This window comes from Scyliorhinus torazame, chromosome 6, assembly GCF_047496885.1.
Source record: "Scyliorhinus torazame isolate Kashiwa2021f chromosome 6, sScyTor2.1, whole genome shotgun sequence".
Taxonomy (NCBI): Eukaryota; Metazoa; Chordata; class Chondrichthyes; order Carcharhiniformes; family Scyliorhinidae; genus Scyliorhinus; species Scyliorhinus torazame.
Genome location: NC_092712.1, coordinates 15,313,817 through 15,333,743, shown reverse-complemented (window position 1 = coordinate 15,333,743; position 19,927 = coordinate 15,313,817). Strand labels below are relative to the sequence as shown.

Sequence of the window (19,927 nt, the reverse complement as noted above, 5' to 3'; positions counted from 1 at the left end):
GCAGCGACTGGTGGATCCATCCTAGAGGTGGACCACCAGTACTCACTTGCCCCTACTCTGGAGTTGCTGGTGAGTACGAAAAAGTTGCAGATGCAATTTGAGCTACTCTCAACGTGTAAGGCGGGGTGAGCCTGCTGTGACGCCCGAGGGGGACATTCTGTGAACATGGCGAGACAGCCATTCGTCTTTTAGTGCACCAGCTGAGGCAGCAGACTGCCTTCCGGGAATTTGTGCAGGTAAGGGACTTGGGTGGCAGGTTGGTTTCCGTCCCATCGAAGGTTAATGCTGCGTTTGAAGACTTTTATCGAAGTCTGTATAGATCGGAGTCCCCGGAGGCAGATTCACCCATGTTCCAGTTTTTGGAAGGGTTCTCCCGGTGGTGAAGAGGGAGAGAAGGGAGGAGTTCGAATCCCTGTTGTGCCCCGAAGAGATTTTGAAGTGTATTGATTTACTGTAGTCGGATCAAGCTCCGGCCCGGATTAATTCCCCATCGAGTTCTATCAGGAATTTGCGGGGCCGTTGACCCCACTGATATTGAACAAAGAACACAGGAACAGGCCCTTCGGCCCTCCAAGCCTGCGCCGACAATGCTGCCCGTCTAAACTAAAATCTCCTATACTTCCGGTGTCCATATCCCTCTATTCCCATCCTATTCATGTATTTGTCAAGATGCCCCTTAAACATCACTATCGTCCCTGCTTCCACCACCACCACCTCCGGCAGCGAGTTCCAGGCACCCACTCTTTTTTTTTTTTTTAAATAGTTTTTATCAAAGGTTTTCATAAAATATCAATAACAAAATGAAAAAAGAACCCAACAGGGTTAAGTACAAAACACAGTCTAGAAAAGCAACCCTCCGTACTCCCCTCCCCCGTACATAAATAATAAATTAACATTAACACCCCGACTTAACACAACTGGTATATACACCCCCTCAGACCCTTCAGTGTAAATAACAAAAACAAAAATAAAGTAAACCCCCCCCCCCCCCCCCCCCCCCCCCACCCCCGAGTTGCTGCTGCCATTGACCAATGTCTATCATTCTGCCAGAAAGTCTAAGAACGGTTGCCACCGCCTAAAGAACCCTTGTACCGACCCTCTCAAGGCAAATTTCACACACTCCAATTTAATGAATCCCGCCATATCGCTGATCCAGGATTCCACACTTGGGGGCCTCGCATCCTTCCACTGAAGAAGAATCCTTCGCCGGGCTACCAGGGACGCAAAGGCCAGAATACCGGCCTCTTTCGCCTCCTGCACTCCCGGCTCCTCTGCCACCCCAAATATTGCGAGCCCCCAGCCCGGTTTGACCCTGGATCCTACCACCCTCGACACCGTCCTCGCTACGCCCTTCCAAAATTCCTCCAGCGCTGGCCATGCCCAGAACATATAGGTGTGATTTGCTGGGCTCCCTGAGCACCTAACACACCTGTCCTCACCCCCAAAAAACCGGCTCATCCTTGTCCCGGTCATGTGTGCCCTGTGCAGCACCTTAAACTGTATGAGGCTGAGCCTCGTGCACGATCAGGAAGAGTTCACCCTCCTCAGGGCATCTGCCCACGTCCCTTCCTCAATTTCCTCTCCCAACTCCTCCTCCCACTTACCTTTTACCTCCACCACCGAGGCCTCCTCCTCCTGCATCACCTGGCAAGTTTCCGAGATCTTCCCCACTCCCACCCACCCCCCTGAGAGCACCCTGTCCTGTACTGTGTGTGGCAGTAGCCGCGGGAATTCCACCACCTGCCGTCTGGCAAACGCCCTTACCTGTAAGTACCTGAAGGTGTTCCCCGGGGGAAACCCGTACTTCTCCTCCAGCTCACCCAGGCTCGCGAACTTCCCGTCCACAAACAGGTCCCCCAACTTTCGTATTCCTGCCCTGTGCCACCCCAAAAACCCTCCACCTGTTCTTCCTGGGGCGAACCGGTGGTTCCCCTGCAATGGGGTCCACGCCGAGACCCCAACTTCCCTCCTGTGCTGCCTCCACTGCCCCCAGATTTTGAGGGCAGCCACCACCACCGAGCTCGTGGTATACCTCCTTGGAGGGAGCGAGACTCGTACCCACAGGAGACGCCGTCTCCAGCCTCTTCCATGCAGCCCCCTCCCCCTCCATCACCCACTTGCGCACCATCGTCGCATTGGCGGCCCAGTAGTACCCACAGAGGTTGGGCAGCGCCAGTCCCCCCCCATCTCTACTCCGCTCCAGGAACACCCTTCTCACCCTCTGAGTCCCTTGCGCCCGCACAAACCCCATTATACTCCTGTTAACCCACCTGAAAAAAGCCTTCGGGATAAACACGGAGAGGCACTGGAACAGGAACAAAAACCTTGGGAGCACCGTCATTTTGATTGACTGCACCCTACCCGCCAAGGACAGCGTCAACGCGTCCCACTTATTGAACTCCTCCTCCATTTGCTCCACCAGCCTTGTAAAATTAAGCCTATGCAGGGCCCCCCAGCTCCTGGCCACTTGGACCCCCAAATACCTGAATACTCTCCGCCTTTTTTAGTGGAAGCTCGCCAAACCCCCTCTCCTGGTCCCCTGGATGAACTACAAACAGCTTGTTCTTCCCCGTGTTGAGCTTGTACCCCGAAAAGTCCCTGAATTCCCTAAGAATCCTCATTACCTCCGGCATTCCTCCCACCGGGTCCGCCACATACAGCAGCAGGTCATCCGCATAAAGTGACACCCTATGCTCCTCCCCACCCGCACCAACCCCCTCCAGTTCCTTGACTCCCTCAGTGCCATAGCCAGGGGTTCAATCGCCAGTGCGAAGAGCAGGACGGACAAGGGACACCCCTGTCTCGTCCCTCGGTGCAACCGAAAGTACTCGGGTCTCCTCCTGTTTGTGGCCACACTCGCCATCGGGACCTCATACAACAGCCTAACCCACCTGACAAACCCCTCCCCAAACCCGAACCTCTTCAGCACCTTCCACAGGTACCCCCACTCTATCCTACCGAAGGTTTTCTCAGCGTCCATCACCACCACTATCTCCGCGTCCCCCTCCCTCGCGGCATCATGATAACGTTCAAAATCCTCCGCACATTCGCATTCAACTGTCTCCCTTTCACAAACCCCTTCTGGTCTTCATGGATGATCTGCGGCACACAATCCTCAATCCTCGTGGCTGAGACCTTCGCCACCACCTTGGCATCTACATTTAGCAAGGAAATAGGTCTGTAAGACCCACATTGCAGGGGATCCTTGTCCCGCTTCAGGATCAAGGAGATCAGTGCCCGGGACATCGTCAGGGGTAAAGCCCCCCCCCTCCCTTGCCTCATTAAAGGTCCTGACTAACAGCGGGCCCAACAGGTTCATGTATTTTTTATAGAATTCAACCGGGAAACCGTCCGGCTCCGGTGCCTTCCCCGCCTGCATGCTTCCTATCCCTTTGATCAGCTCCTCCAGCCCAATTGGGGCCCCCAATCCCGCCACCAGTCCCTCTTCCACCTTTGGAAACCTCAATTGGTCCAGGAAGCGGCCCAACTCTCCCTCCTCCCGTGGGGGCTCGGATCGGTACAATTCCTCGTAAAAGTCCCTGAAGACCCCATTGATGCCAACCCCACTCCGCACCACACTCCCTCCCCTGTCCTTAACTCCCGCGACCTCCCTAGCTGCGTCCCGCTTCCGAAGCTGATGCGCCAGCATCCGGCTTGCCTTTTCCCCATACTCGTAAATCACCCCCTGGGCCTTCCTCCACTGCACCTCCGCCTTCCTGGTGGTCACCAGGTCGAATTCGGCCTGGAGGCTGCGCCTCTTCCTCAACAATCCTTCCTCGGGCTCCTCCGCATACCTCCTGTCTACCCTCACCATCTCCCCCACCAGCCTCTCCCTCTCCCCACGCTCCCTCTGCTCCTTGTGGGCCCTAATGGAGATCAGCTCTCCCCTCACCACCGCCTTCAGTGCCTCCCATATCCCCACTCGGACCTCCCCGTTGTCGTTGGTCTCCAAGTACCTCTCTATACTTCCTTGGACTCGCTCGCTCACCTCCTCGTCTGCCAACAGCCCCAGCTCCAAGCGCCACAGCGGGCGCTGGTCCCTCTCCTCCCTCATCTCCAAGTCCACCCAATGCGGGGCATTGTCCGAAATGGCTATTGCCGAATGCTCAGTATCCTCTACTCTCGCTATCAGCGCCCTACTCAAAATGAAAAAGTCGATTCGGGAATAAGCCTTATGGACATGTGAGAAGAATGAGAATTCCCTAGCCCCCCGCCTTGCAAATCTCCAAGGGTCCACCCCTCCCATTTGGTCCATAAACCCCCTCAGCACTCTAGCCGCCGGCGGCTTCCGACCAGTCCTAGACCTGGAGCGATCCAGTGCCGGATCCAGCACCGTGTTAAAGTCTCCCCCCATTATCAGGCCCCTCACTTCCAAGTCTGGGATCCGACCCAACATGCGCCTCATAAAACCCGCATCGTCCCAGTTCGGGGCATACACATTGATCAGCACCACCCTCTCTCCCTGCAACTTGCCACTTTCCATTATGTACTTACCGCCATTATCTGCCACAATGCACGACGCCTCGAATGACACCACCTTTCCCACCAAGATCGCCACCCCTCGATTTTTGGCATCCAGCCCTGAGTGAAACACCTGACCTACCCACCCTTTCCTCAATCTTACCTGGTCTGCCACCTTCAGGTGTGTCTCCTGAAGCATAACCACGTCCGTCTTGAGCCCCTTCAGGTGCGCGAACACGCGGGCCCGCTTAACCGGCACATTCAGTCCCCTTACATTCCAGGTTATCAGCCGGATCAGGGGGCTACCTGCCCCCCTCCCCCGCTGACTAGCCATGACCCCTCCTCGGCCAGTCACGCGCCCGCACCCCACACCCGGCCCGTTCCCCACAGCGGCTTACCCCCGTCTCAACCCCCCCCCCCCCACTCGCTCCAGCTCCTCCTTGGCCACAGTAGCAGCAACTCAATTTCTCTCTCCCCCCCCCCATTGTGTGGCACACCCTACTCCCGTCCCCATCTAGGCTCTCCCCTCCCCCTTCCGTTCTAAGCACGGGAAACAACCCTCGCTTCCCCGCCCCCTCCAGTCTTCAGTGCGGGAAAAAGCCCGCGCTTTCCACCTACCCGGCCCCGCCACCTCTGACTCGGGCCTCCCCCTCCCTCGCGGGGCCCCGTCTCACCGCCGTCCACCCCCCCTGTTCCGTTTACCTACCCCCCTCCAAGAGCCCCCCCCGACCAACCAATACAGTGCCCAACCCGCCCCAGCCATCCTCACCGACCCGAAAGAGAAAAACACAGAGAAAAAGAAACCCGGAGCAATACAAAGCCCCCCCCTCAAAACAAAAATAAACATAACATATCAACCGCAGTCCCCAATCGCCCATCCCGACCCTCAGTCTGTGTCCAGCTTCTCGGCCTGAACAAAGGCCCATGCCTCCTCCGGAGAACCAAAATAATGTTGCCGGTCCTTGTAGGTAACCCACAGTCGCGCCGGCTGCAACATGCCAAACTCCACCCCCTTCCTGTGCAGCACCGCCTTTGCTCGATTGTACCTGGGCATGCGGGAATCTCCGCATTCTCCCACCTGCTGCTCCTCTCCTTTTTGGCCCACCTGAGCACACACTCCCGATCGACGAACCGATGGAACCTCACCAGCACCACCCGCGGAGGTTTGTTAGCCTTGGGGCTCCTCGGCAGCACTCTATGGGCCTCTTCCAGCTCCAGGGGCCCCTGGAAGGACCCCGCTCCCATCAGCGAGTTCAACATGGTGACCACATAGGCCCCCACGTCTGGCCCCTCCCGCCCCTCCGGGATGCCCAGAATCCGCAGATTCTTCCACCTCGACCGATTCTCCATCTCCTCGAACCGCTCCTGCCATTTCTTGTGGAGCGCCTCGTGCGCCTCCACCTTTAACGCCAGGCCTAAGATCTCGTCCTCATTGTCAGAGATCTTTTGTCGAGCCTCGCGGATCGCCACCCCCTGGGCCGTCTGTGTCTCCAGCAGCTTATCAATAGAAGCCTTCATCGGCTCTAGCAGGTCCGTTTTAATCTCTCTGAAGCAGCGCTGGATACCCTCCTGTTGCTCCTCCGCCCACTGCATCCACGCTGCCTGGTCTCCGCCCGCCGCCATTTTATCCTTCTTCCCTCGCACCTTCTTCGGGTCCACCACCACCTTTTTTGTCGCCCCGCTCCTAGTTGAAGCCATATACTGACGGGGAGCTGTTATAGACTCCTTCCCACACCGGGAAACGTTGAAAAAGTGCCGTTCGGGGCCCTGAAAAAAGCCCAAAAGTCTGTTTTTGCGGGAGCCGCCGAATGTGCGACTTAGCTCCGCATAGCCGCAACCGGAAGTCCCTGTGTAAAAAAACTTAACTCGTACATCTCCTCTAAGCCTTGCCCCTCGCATCTTAAACCTATGCCCCCTCGTAATTGAGCCCTCTACACTGAGAAAATGTCTCTGACTATCCACTCTGCCTATGCCCCTCATAATTTTGTAGCCCTCTATCAGGTCGCCCCTCAACCTCCTTTTTTCCAGTGAGAACAAACCCAAGTTTATTCAACCTCTCCTCTTAGCTAATGCCCTCCATACCAGGCAACATCCTGGTAAATCTCTTCTGCACCCTCTCTAAAGCCTCCTTCTGGTAGTGTGGCGACCAGAATTGAACACTATACTCCAAGTGTGGCCTAACTAAGGTTCTATACAGCTGCAACATGACTTGCCAATTCTTATACTCAATATAAAATGGACATAAAAGAAAGGGGAAATAGGGGAATAAGCAGGACGGAGCCTTACAGGTTCAGTGGGGAAGCTGGTGCAACAGCCTGGGAATGATTATACCAGAGTGGCACGGTGGCACAGTGGTTAGCACCACTGCCTCACGGCCCCAGGGACCCGGGTTCACTTCCAATCTGTGGTGACTGTCCATGTGGAGTTTGCACTTTCTCCCCGTGCCTGCGTGGGTTTCCACCGGGTGCTCTGGTTTCCTCCCACAGTTAAAGATGTGCAGGTTAGGTGGATTGGCCGTGCTAAATTGCCCCTTAGTGTCTAAAAGGTTAGGTGTGATTATGGGGTTAGGGTTGTAGAGTGGGGTACTCTTTCAGAGGGTCGGTGCAGACTCGATGGGCTGACTAGCCTTCTTCTGCACTGTAGACATTCTGTAATTCTATAACGGTAGCATAGTGGTTAGCACTTTGACTTCACAGCGCCAGGGTCTCGGGTTCGATTCCCGGCTTAGGTCACTGCCTGTGCGGAGTCTGCACGTTCTCCACATGTCAGCGTGGGTTTCCTCCGGGTGCTCCGGCTTCCTCCCACAAGTCCTGAAAGACGTACCGTTAGGTAATTTGGACATTCTGAATTCTCCCTCTAATGTTAATGTAAGACAACTTGTGACAATAAAGATTATTATCATTATTATCAGGTCACGTGTCAGATTGTCTTTTTGGGGGATTCTGCTGTGCTTGCTGCATTGCAATAGTGAGTATCCTGGAGCAATTGCCTTTCATTGGCTATGGGAATGTTTTACAGTGTCCCAAGTTCATGAAAGGCACAGGATAGTAGCCCTTTCTGTTATTAACCCTTTGATGTCTCTGATTCCCACTCTCTTCCATCTTCTTTCTCTGACTCTAGGGAGCAGATTGAAGAGCTGCAGAAACAGACCATCCCACCTCTGACCCACATAGCAGTGATTGGAGACACAGGCTCAGGGAAGAGCAGTCTGCTGAATGCCTTGCTGGACGAGGAGGCTGTCCTGCCCACCTCTGCCATGAGAGCCTGCACTGCCGTGGCCGTCGAGGTCTCTCACAACAGTCACAATGACAGTTACTGTGCTGAGGTGGAATTCTTCTCTGAGGAGGTGAGTTAAACTCGTTTCTCGCCACCCTGCTCGTGAGCGATAGCAGTCACCTCCCTAAATATTAACATGGAATACTGTGTTCAGTCCTGGTCACCCTATCAGAGGAAGGATATTGTTAAACTAGAAAGAGTGCAGAAGAGATTTTAAGGGATGCTACCAGGACCTGATGGTCTGAGTTATAAGAAGAGAACAAGGGAATAGGGCCAGTATGGCTCTGAGGCAGAGCAGACAGGGTGAAGTTGCTGAACACAGCGGGTCTGGTGGCCTGAAGTGCATATGTTTTAATGCAAGAAGTATTACGGGTAAGGCAGATGAACGTAGAGCTTGGATTAGTACTTGGAACTATGATGTCGTTGCCATTACAGAGACCTGGTTGAGGGAAGGGCAGGATTGGCAGCTAAACGTTCCAGGATTGAGATGTTTCCGGCGGGATAGAGGGGGATGTAAAAGGGGTGACGGAGTTGCGCTACTGGTTAGGGAGGATATCATTGCTGTACTACGGGAGGACACCTCAGAGAGCAGTGAGGCTATATGGGTAGAGATCAGGAATAAGAAGGGTGCAGTCACAATGTTGGGGGTTTACTACAGGCCTCCCAACAGCCAGCGGGAGATAGAGGAGCAGATAGGTAGACAGATTTTGGAAAAGAGTAAAAACAACAGGGTTGTGGTGATGGGAGACTTCAACTTCCCCAATATTGACTGGGACTCACTTAGTGCCAGGGGCTTAGACGGGGCAGAGTTTGTAAGGAGCACCCAGGAGGGCTTCTTAAAACAATATGTAGACAGTCCGACTAGGGATGGGGCGGTACTGGACTTGGTATTGGGGAATGAGCCCGGCCAGGTGGTAGAAGTTTCAGTAGGGGAGCATTTCGGGAACAGTGACCACAATTCAGTAAGTTTTAAAGTGCTGGTGGACAAGGATAAGAGTGGTTCTAGGGTGAATGTGCTAAATTGGGGGAAGGCTAATGATAACAATATTAGGCGGGAACTGAAGAACCTAGATTGGGGGCGGATGTTTGAGGGTAAATCAACATCTGACATGTGGGAGGCTTTCAAGTGTCAGTTGAAAGGAATTCAGGACCGGCATGTTCCTGTGAGGAAGAAGGATAAATACGGCAATTTTCGGGAGCCTTGGATAACGAGAGATATTGTAGGCCTCGTCAGAAAGAAAAAGGAGGCATTTGTCAGGGCTAAAAGGCTGGGAACAGATGAAGCCTGTGTGGAATATAAGGAAAGTAGGAAGGAACAAAAGCAAGGAGTCAGGAGGGCTAGAAGGGGTCACGAAAAGTCATTGGCAAATAGGGTTAAGGAAAATCCCAAGGCTTGTTACACGTACATAAAAAGCAAGAGGGTAGCCAGGGAAAGGGTTGGTCCACTGAAGGATAGGCAAGGGAATCTATGTGTGGAGCCAGAGGAAATGGGCGAGGTACTAAATGAATACTTTGCATCAGTGTTCACCAAAGAGAAGGAATTGGTAGATGTTGAGTCTGGAGAAGGGTGTAGATAGCCTGGGTCACATTGAGATCCAAAAAGATGTGGTGTTGGGCGTCTTGAAAAATATTAAGGTAGATAAGTCCCCAGGGCCTGATGGGATCTACCCCAGAATACTGAAGGAGGCTAGAGAGGAAATTGTTGAGGCCTTGACAGAAATCTTTGGATCCTCACTGTCTTCAGGTGATGTCCTGGAGGACTGGAGAATAGCCAATGTTGTTCCTCTGTTTCAGAAGGGTAGCAAGGATAATCCAGGGAACTACAGGCCGGTGAGCCTTACGTCAGTGGTAGGGAAATTACTGGAGAGAATTCTTCGAGACAGGATCTACTCCCATTTGGAAGCAAATGGACGTATTAGTGAGAGGCAGCATGGTTTTGTGAAGGGGAGGTCGTGTCTCTCTAACTTGATAGAGTTTTTCAAAGAGGTCACAAAGATGATTGATGCAGGTAGGGCAGTGGATGTTGTCTTATATGGACTTCAGTAAGGCCTTTGACAAGGTCCCTCATGGCAGACTAGTACAAAAGGTGAAGTCACACGGGATCAGGGGTGAGCTGGCAAGATGGATACAGAACTGGCTAGGTCATAGAAGGCAGAGAGTAGCAATGGAAGGATACTTTTCTAATTGGAGGGCTGTGACTAGTGGTGTTCTGCAGGGATCAGTGCTGGGACCTTTGCTGTTTGTAGTATATGTAAATGATTTGGAGGAAAATGTCACTGGTCTGATTAGTAAGTTTGCAGACGACACAAAGGTTGGTGGAATTGCAGATAGCGACGAGGACTGTCAGAGGATACAGCAGGAATTAGATTGTTTGGAGACTTGGGCGGAGAGATGGCAGATGGAGTTTATTCCGGACAAATGTGAGGTAATGCATTTTGGAAGGTCTAATGCAGGTAGGGAATATACAGTGAATGGTAGAACCCTCAAGAGTATTGAAAGTCAGAGAGATCTAGGTGTACAGGTCCACAGGTCACTGAAAGGGACAACACAGGTGGAGAAGGTAGTCAAGAAGGCATACGGCATGCTTGCCTTCATTGGCTGGGGCATTGAGTATAAAAATTGGCAAGTCATGTTGCAGCTGTATAGAACCTTAGTTAGACCACACTTGGAGTATAGTGTTCCATTCTGGTCGCCACACTACCAGAAGGATGTGGAGGCTTTGGAGAGGGTGCACAAGAGATTTACCAGAATGTTGCCTGGTATGGAGGGCATTAGCTATGAGGAGCGGTTGAATAAACTCGGTTTGTTCTCACTGGAACAACTGAGGTTGAGGGCCGACCTGATAGAGGTCTACAAAATTATGAGGGGCATAGACAGAGTGGATAGTCAGAGGCTTTTCCCCAGGGTAGAGGGGTCAATTACTAGATGACATAGGTTTAAGGTGCGAGGGGCAAGATTTAGAGTAGATGTACGAGGCAAGTTTTTTTACACAGAGGGTTATGGGTGCCTGGAACTCTCTACCGGAGGAGGTGGTGAAAGCAGGGACGATAGTGGCATTTAAGGGGCATCTTGACAAATACATGAATAGGATGGGAATAGAGGGATTCGGACCCAGGAAGTGTAGAAGATTGTAGTTTAGTCGGGCAGCATGGTCGGCACGGGCTTGGAGGGCCGAACCTTTCTTTGTTCTTTGAGAGGCTGGAAAGGCTGGGACTTCTTTCCCTGGAGCGTCGAAGGCTTATTGAGGTCTATAAAATGATGAGGAGCATAGATAAGGCAGCTAGTCGACTTTTCCCAAAGTAGAGGAGTCTAGAACTAGAGGGCATACGTTTAAGATGAGAGGGGAGAGACACAAAAGAGACCAGAGGGGAAATGTTTTCACACACAGGTTGGTGAGCATCTTGAACGAGCTGCCAGAGGCAGTGGCAGAGGCGGGTACAATTTTCTCCTTTAAAAAACGGTTAGAGAGTTACATGGGCAGGGTGGGTATAGAGGGTTACAGGCCAAATGCGAGCAAGTGGGACTAGCTCAGTGAACTGGGCAGCATGGACAAGCTGGGCCGAAGGGCCTGTTTCCATGCTGTAAACATCTATGACTCTATTAGATGAAAGATTCTAATCTCTTTTATTTGGAAAAAAAATGGAAGCTGGAAATCTTTTTAAAAAGAAAAACCCCAAATGCTGGAAATTCTCAACTCAGGCATCTGTGAAGAGAGAAAAACAAAATTAACACTTGAGGTTTGTCAACATTCTAATGAAAAGTCAGAGATTTGAAACTCCGTTAACTGAGATGTCTAAGGAGCTTTTTTTTTTTAAATATGAGTGTTGAAAATGTTTTCATTATAAACAAAATAATATAAAACAATTAACCCAGGTTACAATATCAAAGAACGCGGCAATCAAAAGCACAAATTAACTTATCCCCACAACACTAAACTAAACCCCTTAACAACTGACGGTAACTAGCTCTTTGAAAAAGGAAATGAATGGCTGCCATCTCGGGTAGAACCATTCTACTGACCTCCTAATGGTGTACTTGACCTTCTCCGAATGTAAGAATGACATGAGGTCACCCAACCAATTAAATTTAATTTCATGGCTAATGTCCAGCTACGTTAGTTCTTTAATCTCAAAATTAAAAGCTGCTCTTTTGATTATTGTAGTTTGGTTGCATTCCTGAAACAGGAATCAGCTACTGTAGCTGGTTAATGGTGCAACTGGTTTAATCCAATCTCCAAAGCATTGTAATTTGAGGCCTTCAAAAGGAGACGTTACTCCGTTCCTGCTTGGCTGAGTGCGAATGCTGTTGGAGTTGGAGTTAGGTGAAACCAATGAGACTGAGTACGGAGCTCAGTCTCAGTCCGGGCAGGAGTGGAGCACAGCGGAGTTTCATAAACACCAGTGGAATTCCTTTTCTCATTGACTTTGCAGTGTGCGTCACAGTGAAACCGTCGTGAGTACAAAAAGTGTTTTTTTTTGGGAGGAGGGGGATAACTGAGAAACAGCGCAAATAAGTATAAGTCAGGGGCAGTAAAATAAAGTAATATAAGTAAGTAAAGTAGGGTAAGGGAAGTAAAGTTAGTTTAAGGGAGGTAAGTAAATAGCATTCTTGTATCGCTTAACTTTTTGTTGAAAGGGAATAAATAAGGGCCTTAAGGATAGACATAGCAGGAGAGCTTGCACCCCCCTGTGTGCTCCCCCGGAATATGTGGCAAATCATGGAAGCTTCAGTTCTCTCGGGGTGGCCACGTCTGCAGGACGTGTGTCCAACTGCAGCTACTGGCTTACCACATTTCAAAAGACCATAAGACCAAAAGACATAGGAGCAGAATTAGGCCACTCGGCCCATCGAGTTTGCTCCGCCATTCAATCATTTTTACATAGAATTTACAGTGCAGAAGGAGGCCATTCGGCCCATCGAGTCTGCACCAGCTCTTGGAAAGAGCACCCTACCCAAGGTCAACACCTCCACCCTATCCCCATAACTCAGTAACCCCACCCAACACTAAGGAAAATCTTGGACACTAAGGGCAATTTATCATGGCCAATCCACCTAACCTGCACATCTTTGGACTGTGGGAGGAAACCGGAGCACCCGGAGGAAACCCACGCACACATGGGGAGGATGTGCAGACTCCGCACAGACAGTGACCCAAGCCGGAATCGAACCTGGGACCCTGGAGCTGTGAAGCAATTGTGCTCTCCACAATGCTAACATGCTGCCCTAAATCATGGCTGATTTTCTCATCCCCATTCTCCTGTCTTCTCCCCATAACCCCTGATCCCCTTATTAATCAAGAACCTATCTATCTCTGTCTTAAAGACACTCATCCACAACCTTCTGTGCTAAAGAGTTCCACAGATTCACCACCCTCTGACCAAAGAAATTTGTCGTCATCTCTGTTTTAAAGGATCGCCCCTTTAGTCTGAGACTGTGTCCTCTGCTTCTAGTTTTTCCTACATGTGGAAACATCCTCTCCATGTCCACTCGATACAGGCCTCACCGTATCCTTTAAGTTTCAAGACGATCCCCCCCTCATCCTTCTAAACTCCAACAAGTACAGACCCAGAGTCCTCAACTGTTCCTCCAGGGATCATTTGTGTGAACCTCCTCTGGACCCTTTCCAAGGCCAGCACATCCTTCCTTAGATACGGGGCCCAAAACTGCTCACAATACTCCAAATGGGGTCTGACCAGAACCTTATACAGCCTCAGAAGTACATCCCTGGTCTTGTATTCTAGCCCTCTCGACATGAATTCTAACATTGCATTTGCCTTCCTAACTGCCAACTGAACCTGCACGTTAACCTTTAGATAATCGTGAACAAAGGAGCTGGGTGAGGAGCTGGATGAGGGCCTGTGGCCAGATGCCCTGGGCATGGTTAACTCCTCCTCGTCTTGCGCCAGACTCGGCCTGATCCAGTTCAAAGTGGTACACGGCGCCTATGACTGGGGTGAGGATGTGCAAGTTCTTTGGGGTAGAGGACAGATGTGTGAGATTTTCGGGGAGCCCAGCAAATCACGCCCATATGTTCTGGGCGTGTCCGGCGCTTGAGGGATTGTGGAAGGGCTTCGCAAGGGTTGTGTCCAGAGTCTTAGGTACTTGGATAAAACCGAGCTGGGGGATAGGAATATTTGGGGTATCAGATGAGCCGGGAGTGCAGGAGCCGAAAGAGGCCGGCGTTCTGGCCTTTGCCTCTTTGGTAACCCGGAGAAGGATCTTACTAATGTGGAGGGACGCGAAGCCCCCAAGCGTGGAGGCTTGGATCAATGACATGACGGGGTTTCTCAGGTTGGAGAAGATAAAGTTTACCTTGCGAGGGTCTGTACAGGGGTTCTCCAGGCGGTGGCAACCGTTCCCAGACTTTCCCGCGGAACGTTAGGTGGAGGTCAATAGCAGCAGCAACCCAGGGGGGAGGGGGAGGGAGGTTTCTGGTTTTGATTATTGTAAGGGGCATTGCCCCATTTTTGTTCTTAGTTTGTTAGATAGTTTAAGGGTTAGCGGTTTAAGTTGCTTTGTGCTTTGGCGTAATGCCCTTATTAATTTCTCTTTTGTATATTTTCTTTCCTTTCTGGAGTGTTTTGTAAAAATTTATTGAAAAATTTTTGAATAAACATATTTTAAATAAAAAGAGAATCGGGAACAAGGACTCCCAAGTCCCTTTGTGCTTTTGATTTCTAAGCATTTCCCCTTTTAGAAAAAATAATAATCTTTACTGTATTATGGGCCAGGGTTTAGAGAACCCCAAAGAGTATCATGGAGTTCACCTGACCCATAACTTTGAATAGATTGTGGTTATGGGGAGCACAAGGGCCCACTTTACAGGTGTGATGCAACAGAGAGCTAAAGTATGTTTAAACAAAAACAATGTTTATTCTATGAAATCCAGTTAACACTTTATAAACCTACAGTAAACATCTTAACAACTATCAACACCAATAATCCCCACAGATACAATATTCTGTAAGTAACCCTTAATCTTTCCTTGCAACATCCATAAGACAAATACCCCCTTTAACACAGAGATCAGATTCAAATTCTCTCCTGAGAGCAGTCAGCACTTTGAAATCCTCAAATGGTCTGGAGACTGTTAGATTGTCGAGAGAGATCCTTATACAGCTCTTTGCTTTGCCTGTAGCTATCCAGCTCTCAAAACGAAACTAAAACACACCCTGTAGCAGACAGCCCAAAGCGAAAGTAAAAGCAGACAGAGAGCCTAGCTCCACCCACTCTCTGACATCACTGCAGCCATTTGACAAACGCCCATTTCTTAAAGGTACATCAACTACAGCTATTTGGGACTTCCGGGTGCGGCGATGACCAGCTAAGTCGCACGTTTCGGCAGCTCCCGTTGGAACGGACTTTTGGGCTCTTAATAGGAGCCCCAACGGCAATTTAAACGGCCAAAAACACTGTGCGGTAAACCAGAAGGGAATCCCCCCGGACATGCATGGATAAGGGAGAGGATAGCGGCCGGATTGCAGAGGATCCTCTGGAGCAGCGGCAAGGAAGGGAAGCAAGATGGCGTCGGAAGGTGGCCGTTTGTTATGGGGCCCGGACCAACAAGAGTTCCTGCGGCGCTGTGTGGAAGAGCTGAAGAAGGAGTTGAAGAAGGAGTTGAAGAAGGGGCTGGTGGCCCCGATATTACAGGCGATTGAAGGGCTAAAGGAGGAGCAGAGGACCCAAGAGCTGGAGCTTCGGGTCGTGAAGGCAAAGGCTGCTGAAAATGAAGATGAAATACAGGGCCTGGTGGTGAAGACAGAGACGCACGAGGCACAGCACAAAAGGTGTGTGGAAAGGTTGGAATTACTGGAGAATAATTCGAGGAGGAAGAATTTAAGAGTCCTGGGTCTTCCCGAAGGCGCAGAAGGGGCGGACGTCGGGACATATGTGAGCACGATGCTTCACTTGCTAATGGGATCGGAGGCCCCAACGGGCCCTTTGGAGGTGGAGGGAGCTTATCGAGTTCTGGCGCGAAGACCGAAGGCTGGAGAAATACCTCGAGCTATAGTGGTGAGGTTTCTCCGCTACAATGACAAGAGAGACGGTCCTCAGATGGGCGAAGAAAACTCGGAGCTGTAGGTGGGAGAACGCGGTGATCCGCGTATACCAGGATTGGAGTGCGGAGGTGGCGAGAAGGAGGGCAAGCTTTAATCGGGCTAAGGCGGTGCTTCACAAAAAGAAGATCCAGTTTGGAATGTTGCAACCGGCGAGATTGTGGGTCACACACCAAGGGAAGCACCACTACTTTGAGACGGCAGAAGAGGCGTGGACGTTCATTGTGGACGAGAAGCTGGAATAGTCTGGCGAGAGAAAGAGCTTTTGGGACAAAGTGGTGGGGTGATTATGTGGGGCGAGAAAAGGGGGGGGGGTGATTTTTCAATTTGTTAATTTTGTGATTCTGTAACTTTTCTCTCTTCCCCATGTTGGGGGGGGGGGGGGGGGGTAGGAGGAACTGTGGGCGCCGGCCATTAGGGGCGGGGCCGAGTGGGAAACGCGGGCTTTGTTCCCGCGCTATGGTAATTATGGCGGGAACAGGGACGCAGGAAGGAGGGGGCCTCGCACAGTGGGGGCCGAGGACAAGGGGGGAAGCCGAGGTCAGCCTTAGTTCGCTGACTTCTGGGAGCAACATGGGGGGTGCAACTATGCTAGAGGGGGATCTAGCGGAGGGGGGGGGGGGGAGTTAACTGGGTTGCTGCTGCTAAGGAGAAGGGGGAGCTGTTATGGGATGGGGTGGTCGAGGCGGGAGGGCGCCGTCGAGGTGATATACGGGTACGTGGGAACCGGGTGAGGAGCTGAGTTAAAAAAGGGGATGGCTAGTCGACAAGGGGGGAGGGGTAAAGAGCCCCCCAACCCGGCTGATCACGTGGAACGTGAGAGGGCTGAACGGGCCGATTAAAAGGGCACGGGTACTCGCACACCTAAAGAAATTAAAGGCAGATGTGGTTATGTTGCAGGAGACGCATCTGAAACTGATAGACCAGGTCAGACTATGTAAAGGATGGGTGGGGCAGGTGTTTCATTCGGGTTTAGATGTGAAGAACAGGGGGGTGCCTATCTTAGTGGGGAAACGGGTACTGTTTGAGGCAAAGCCCATAGTGGCGGATACTGGGGTAGATATGTGATGGTGAGTGGCAGATTGCAAGGGGAGGCGGTGGTTCTGGTGAACGTATACGCCCCGAACTGGGATAATGCAAATTTTATGAGGCGTATGTTGGGACGTATCCCGGACCTGGGGGCGGGAAAGTTGGTAATGGGGGGAGACTTCAATACGGTGCTTGATCCAGGGCTGGACCGGTCGAGGTCCAGGACCGGGAGGAGGCCGGCAGCGGCCAGGGTACTCAAGGACTTCATGGAGCAGATGGGAGGGGTAGACCCCTGGAGATTTAGTAGGCCTAGGAGTAAGGAGTTCTCATTTTTCTCCCATGTTCACAAGTATACTCACGGATAGACTTTTTTGTCTTGGGAAGGGCACTGATTCCGAAGGTGACAGGGACGGAATATACGGCCATAGCCATTTCGGACCACGCTCCACATTGGGTAGACCTGGAGGTAGGAGAGGAAAAAGAACAGCACCCACTCTGGAGAATGGATATGGGCTTATTGGCGGATGAGGGGGTATGTTTAAGGGTGAGGGGGTGCATCGAAAGGTACTTGGAGCTTAATGACAATGGAGAGGTTCAGGTGGGAGTGGTCTGGGAGGCGTTGAAGGTGGTGGTTAGAGGGGAACTGATATCCACAAGGGCACATAAAGGGAAGCAAGAGGGTAAAGAAAGGGAGCGATTGTTGAAAGAACTTTTGAGGGTGGACAGGCAATATGCGGAGGCACCGGAGGAAGGACTGTATAGGGAAAGACAAAGGCTACATGTGGAATTTGACCTGCTGACCACGGGTAAGGCAGAGGCACAGTGGAGGAGGGCACAGGGTGTACAGTATGAGTATGGAGAGAAGGCGAGTCGGCTACTGGCCCACCAATTCAGGAAGAGGGGAGCAGCGAGGGAGATAGGTGGGGTGAGAGATGAGGAGGGAGAGATGGAACAGGGAGCGGAGAGAGTGAACGGGGTGTTCAAGGCATTTTATGAGAGGTTATATAAGGCTCAGCCCCCGGAAGGGAAGGGGGGAATGACGTGTTTCTTGGATCAGCTGGAATTCCCTAAGGTGGAGGAGCAGGAGAGGGCGGGACTGGGAGCACAGATTGAGATGGAGGAGGTGGTAAAAGGGATTGGGAGCATGCAGGCGGGGAAGGCCCCGAGACCGGACGGATTCCCGGTGGAATTTTATAGGAAATATATGGACCTACTGGCCCCGCTTTTGACGAGAACCTTTAATGAGGCCAGGGAAAGGGGGCAGCTGCCCCCGACTATGTCGGAGGCAACGATATCGCTCCTTTTGAAGAAGGAAAAAGACCCGCTGCAGTGTGGGTCCTACAGGCCCATTTCCCTTTTAAATGTAGATGCTAAGCTCCTGGCCAAGGTGATGGCGACGAGGATAGAGGACTGTGTCCCGGGGGTGGTCCACGAGGATCAAACTGGGTTCGTTAAGGGGAGACAGCTGAACACGAACATACGGAGGTTGCTAGGGGTAATGATGATGCCCCCACCAGAGGGGGAGGCGGAGATAGTGGTGGCGATGGACGCCGAGAAAGCATTCGACAGAGTGGAATGGGATTATCTGTGGGAGGTGCTGAGGAGATTTGGTTTTGGAGAAGGGTTTATCGGATGGGTACAGCTGCTGTATAGGGCCCCGGTGGCGAGCGTGGTCACGAACAGACAGAGGTCTGACTACTTCCGTCTTCATAGAGGGACGAGGCAGGGGTGTCCCCTGTCTCCGTTACTGTTTGCATTGGCGATTGAGCCCCTGGCCATAGCACTGAGGGGCTCCAGGAAGTGGAGGGGAGTACTCAGGGGAGGAGAAGAACACCGGGTATCTTTGTATGCAGATGATTTATTGCTGTATGTTGCGGACCCAGTGGAGGGGATGCCTGAGATAATGCAGACACTCAGGGAGTTTGGGGAATTTTCGGGGTACAAATTGAATATGGGGAAGAGTGAGTTGTTTGTGGTGCATCCGGGGGAGCAGAGCAGGGGAATAGATGACTTACCGCTGAGGAAGGCAACAAGAGATTTCCGGTACTTAGGGATTCAGATAGCCAGGAGTTGGGGAACCTTACATAGGCTTAATTTAACAAGATTGGTGGAACAGATGGAGGAGGATTTTAAGAGATGGGACATGGTGCCCCTGTCACTGGTGGGTAGGGTGCAGGCGGTCAAAATGGTAGTCCTCCCGAGATTCCTTTTTGTGTTTCAGTGCCTTCCGGTGATGGTCACGAAGGCTTTTTTCAAGAAAATTGCGAAAAGTGTCATGAGTTTTGTGTGGGCCGGGAAGACCCCGAGAGTGAGGAGGGGGTTCTTGCAGCGTAGCAGGGATAGGGGGGGGCTGGCACTACCGAGCCTAAGTGAATACTACTGGGCCACCAATATCTCAATGGTGTGTAAGTGGATGGGAGAAGGGGAGAGAGCAGCGTGGAAGAGATTGGAGATGGCGTCCTGCAAAGGAACCAGCCTACAAGCAATGGTGACGGCGCCGTTGCCATTCTCCCCGAAGAAATACACCACAAGTCCAGTGGTGGTGGCAACACTAAAAATTTGGGGGCAGTGGAGACGACATAGGGGAAGGACGGGAGCCTCGGTGCGGTCCCCGATAAGAAATAACCATAGGTTTGTCCCGGCGAGAATGGATGGGGGATTTGGAGCATGGCAGAGAGCTGGGGTTGTGCAACTGAGAGATCTGTTCGTAGACGGGACGTTTGCGAGTCTGGGAGCGCTGACGGAAAAATATGCGTTGCCCCAAGGGAATGAATTTCGATACATGCAACTGAGGGCTTTTGCGAGGCAGCAGGTGAGGGAATTCCTGCAGCTCCCGACGCAGGAGATTCAAGATAGAGTGATCTCAGGGACATGGGTGGGGGATGGTAGGGTGTCGGATATATACAGGGAAATGAGGGACGAGGGGGAGATCATGGCGGATGAGCTGAAGGGGAAATGGGAAGAAGAGCTGGGGGAAGAGATTGAGGAGGGGCTGTGGGCTGATGCCCTACGTAGGGTAAACTCGCTGTCCTCGTGCGCCAGGCTAAGCCTGATACAATTCAAGGTTTTACACAGGGCGCATATGACCGGAGCAAGGCTCAGTA

The 19,927-nt window shown here is 51.7% G+C and overlaps 1 protein-coding gene across 1 annotated transcript in view; it reads left to right on the top strand.

The window, feature by feature from the left end:
• The window catches only part of LOC140424682 (uncharacterized), a 184,037-nt gene that overhangs the window by 50,640 nt on the left and 113,470 nt on the right, over nucleotides 1-19,927 (top strand). The window contains exon 9 of the mRNA XM_072507950.1: nucleotides 7,582-7,807. Within this exon, the coding sequence (XP_072364051.1) occupies nucleotides 7,582-7,807 (226 nt within the window). The remainder of the gene's footprint in view (nucleotides 1-7,581; nucleotides 7,808-19,927) is intronic.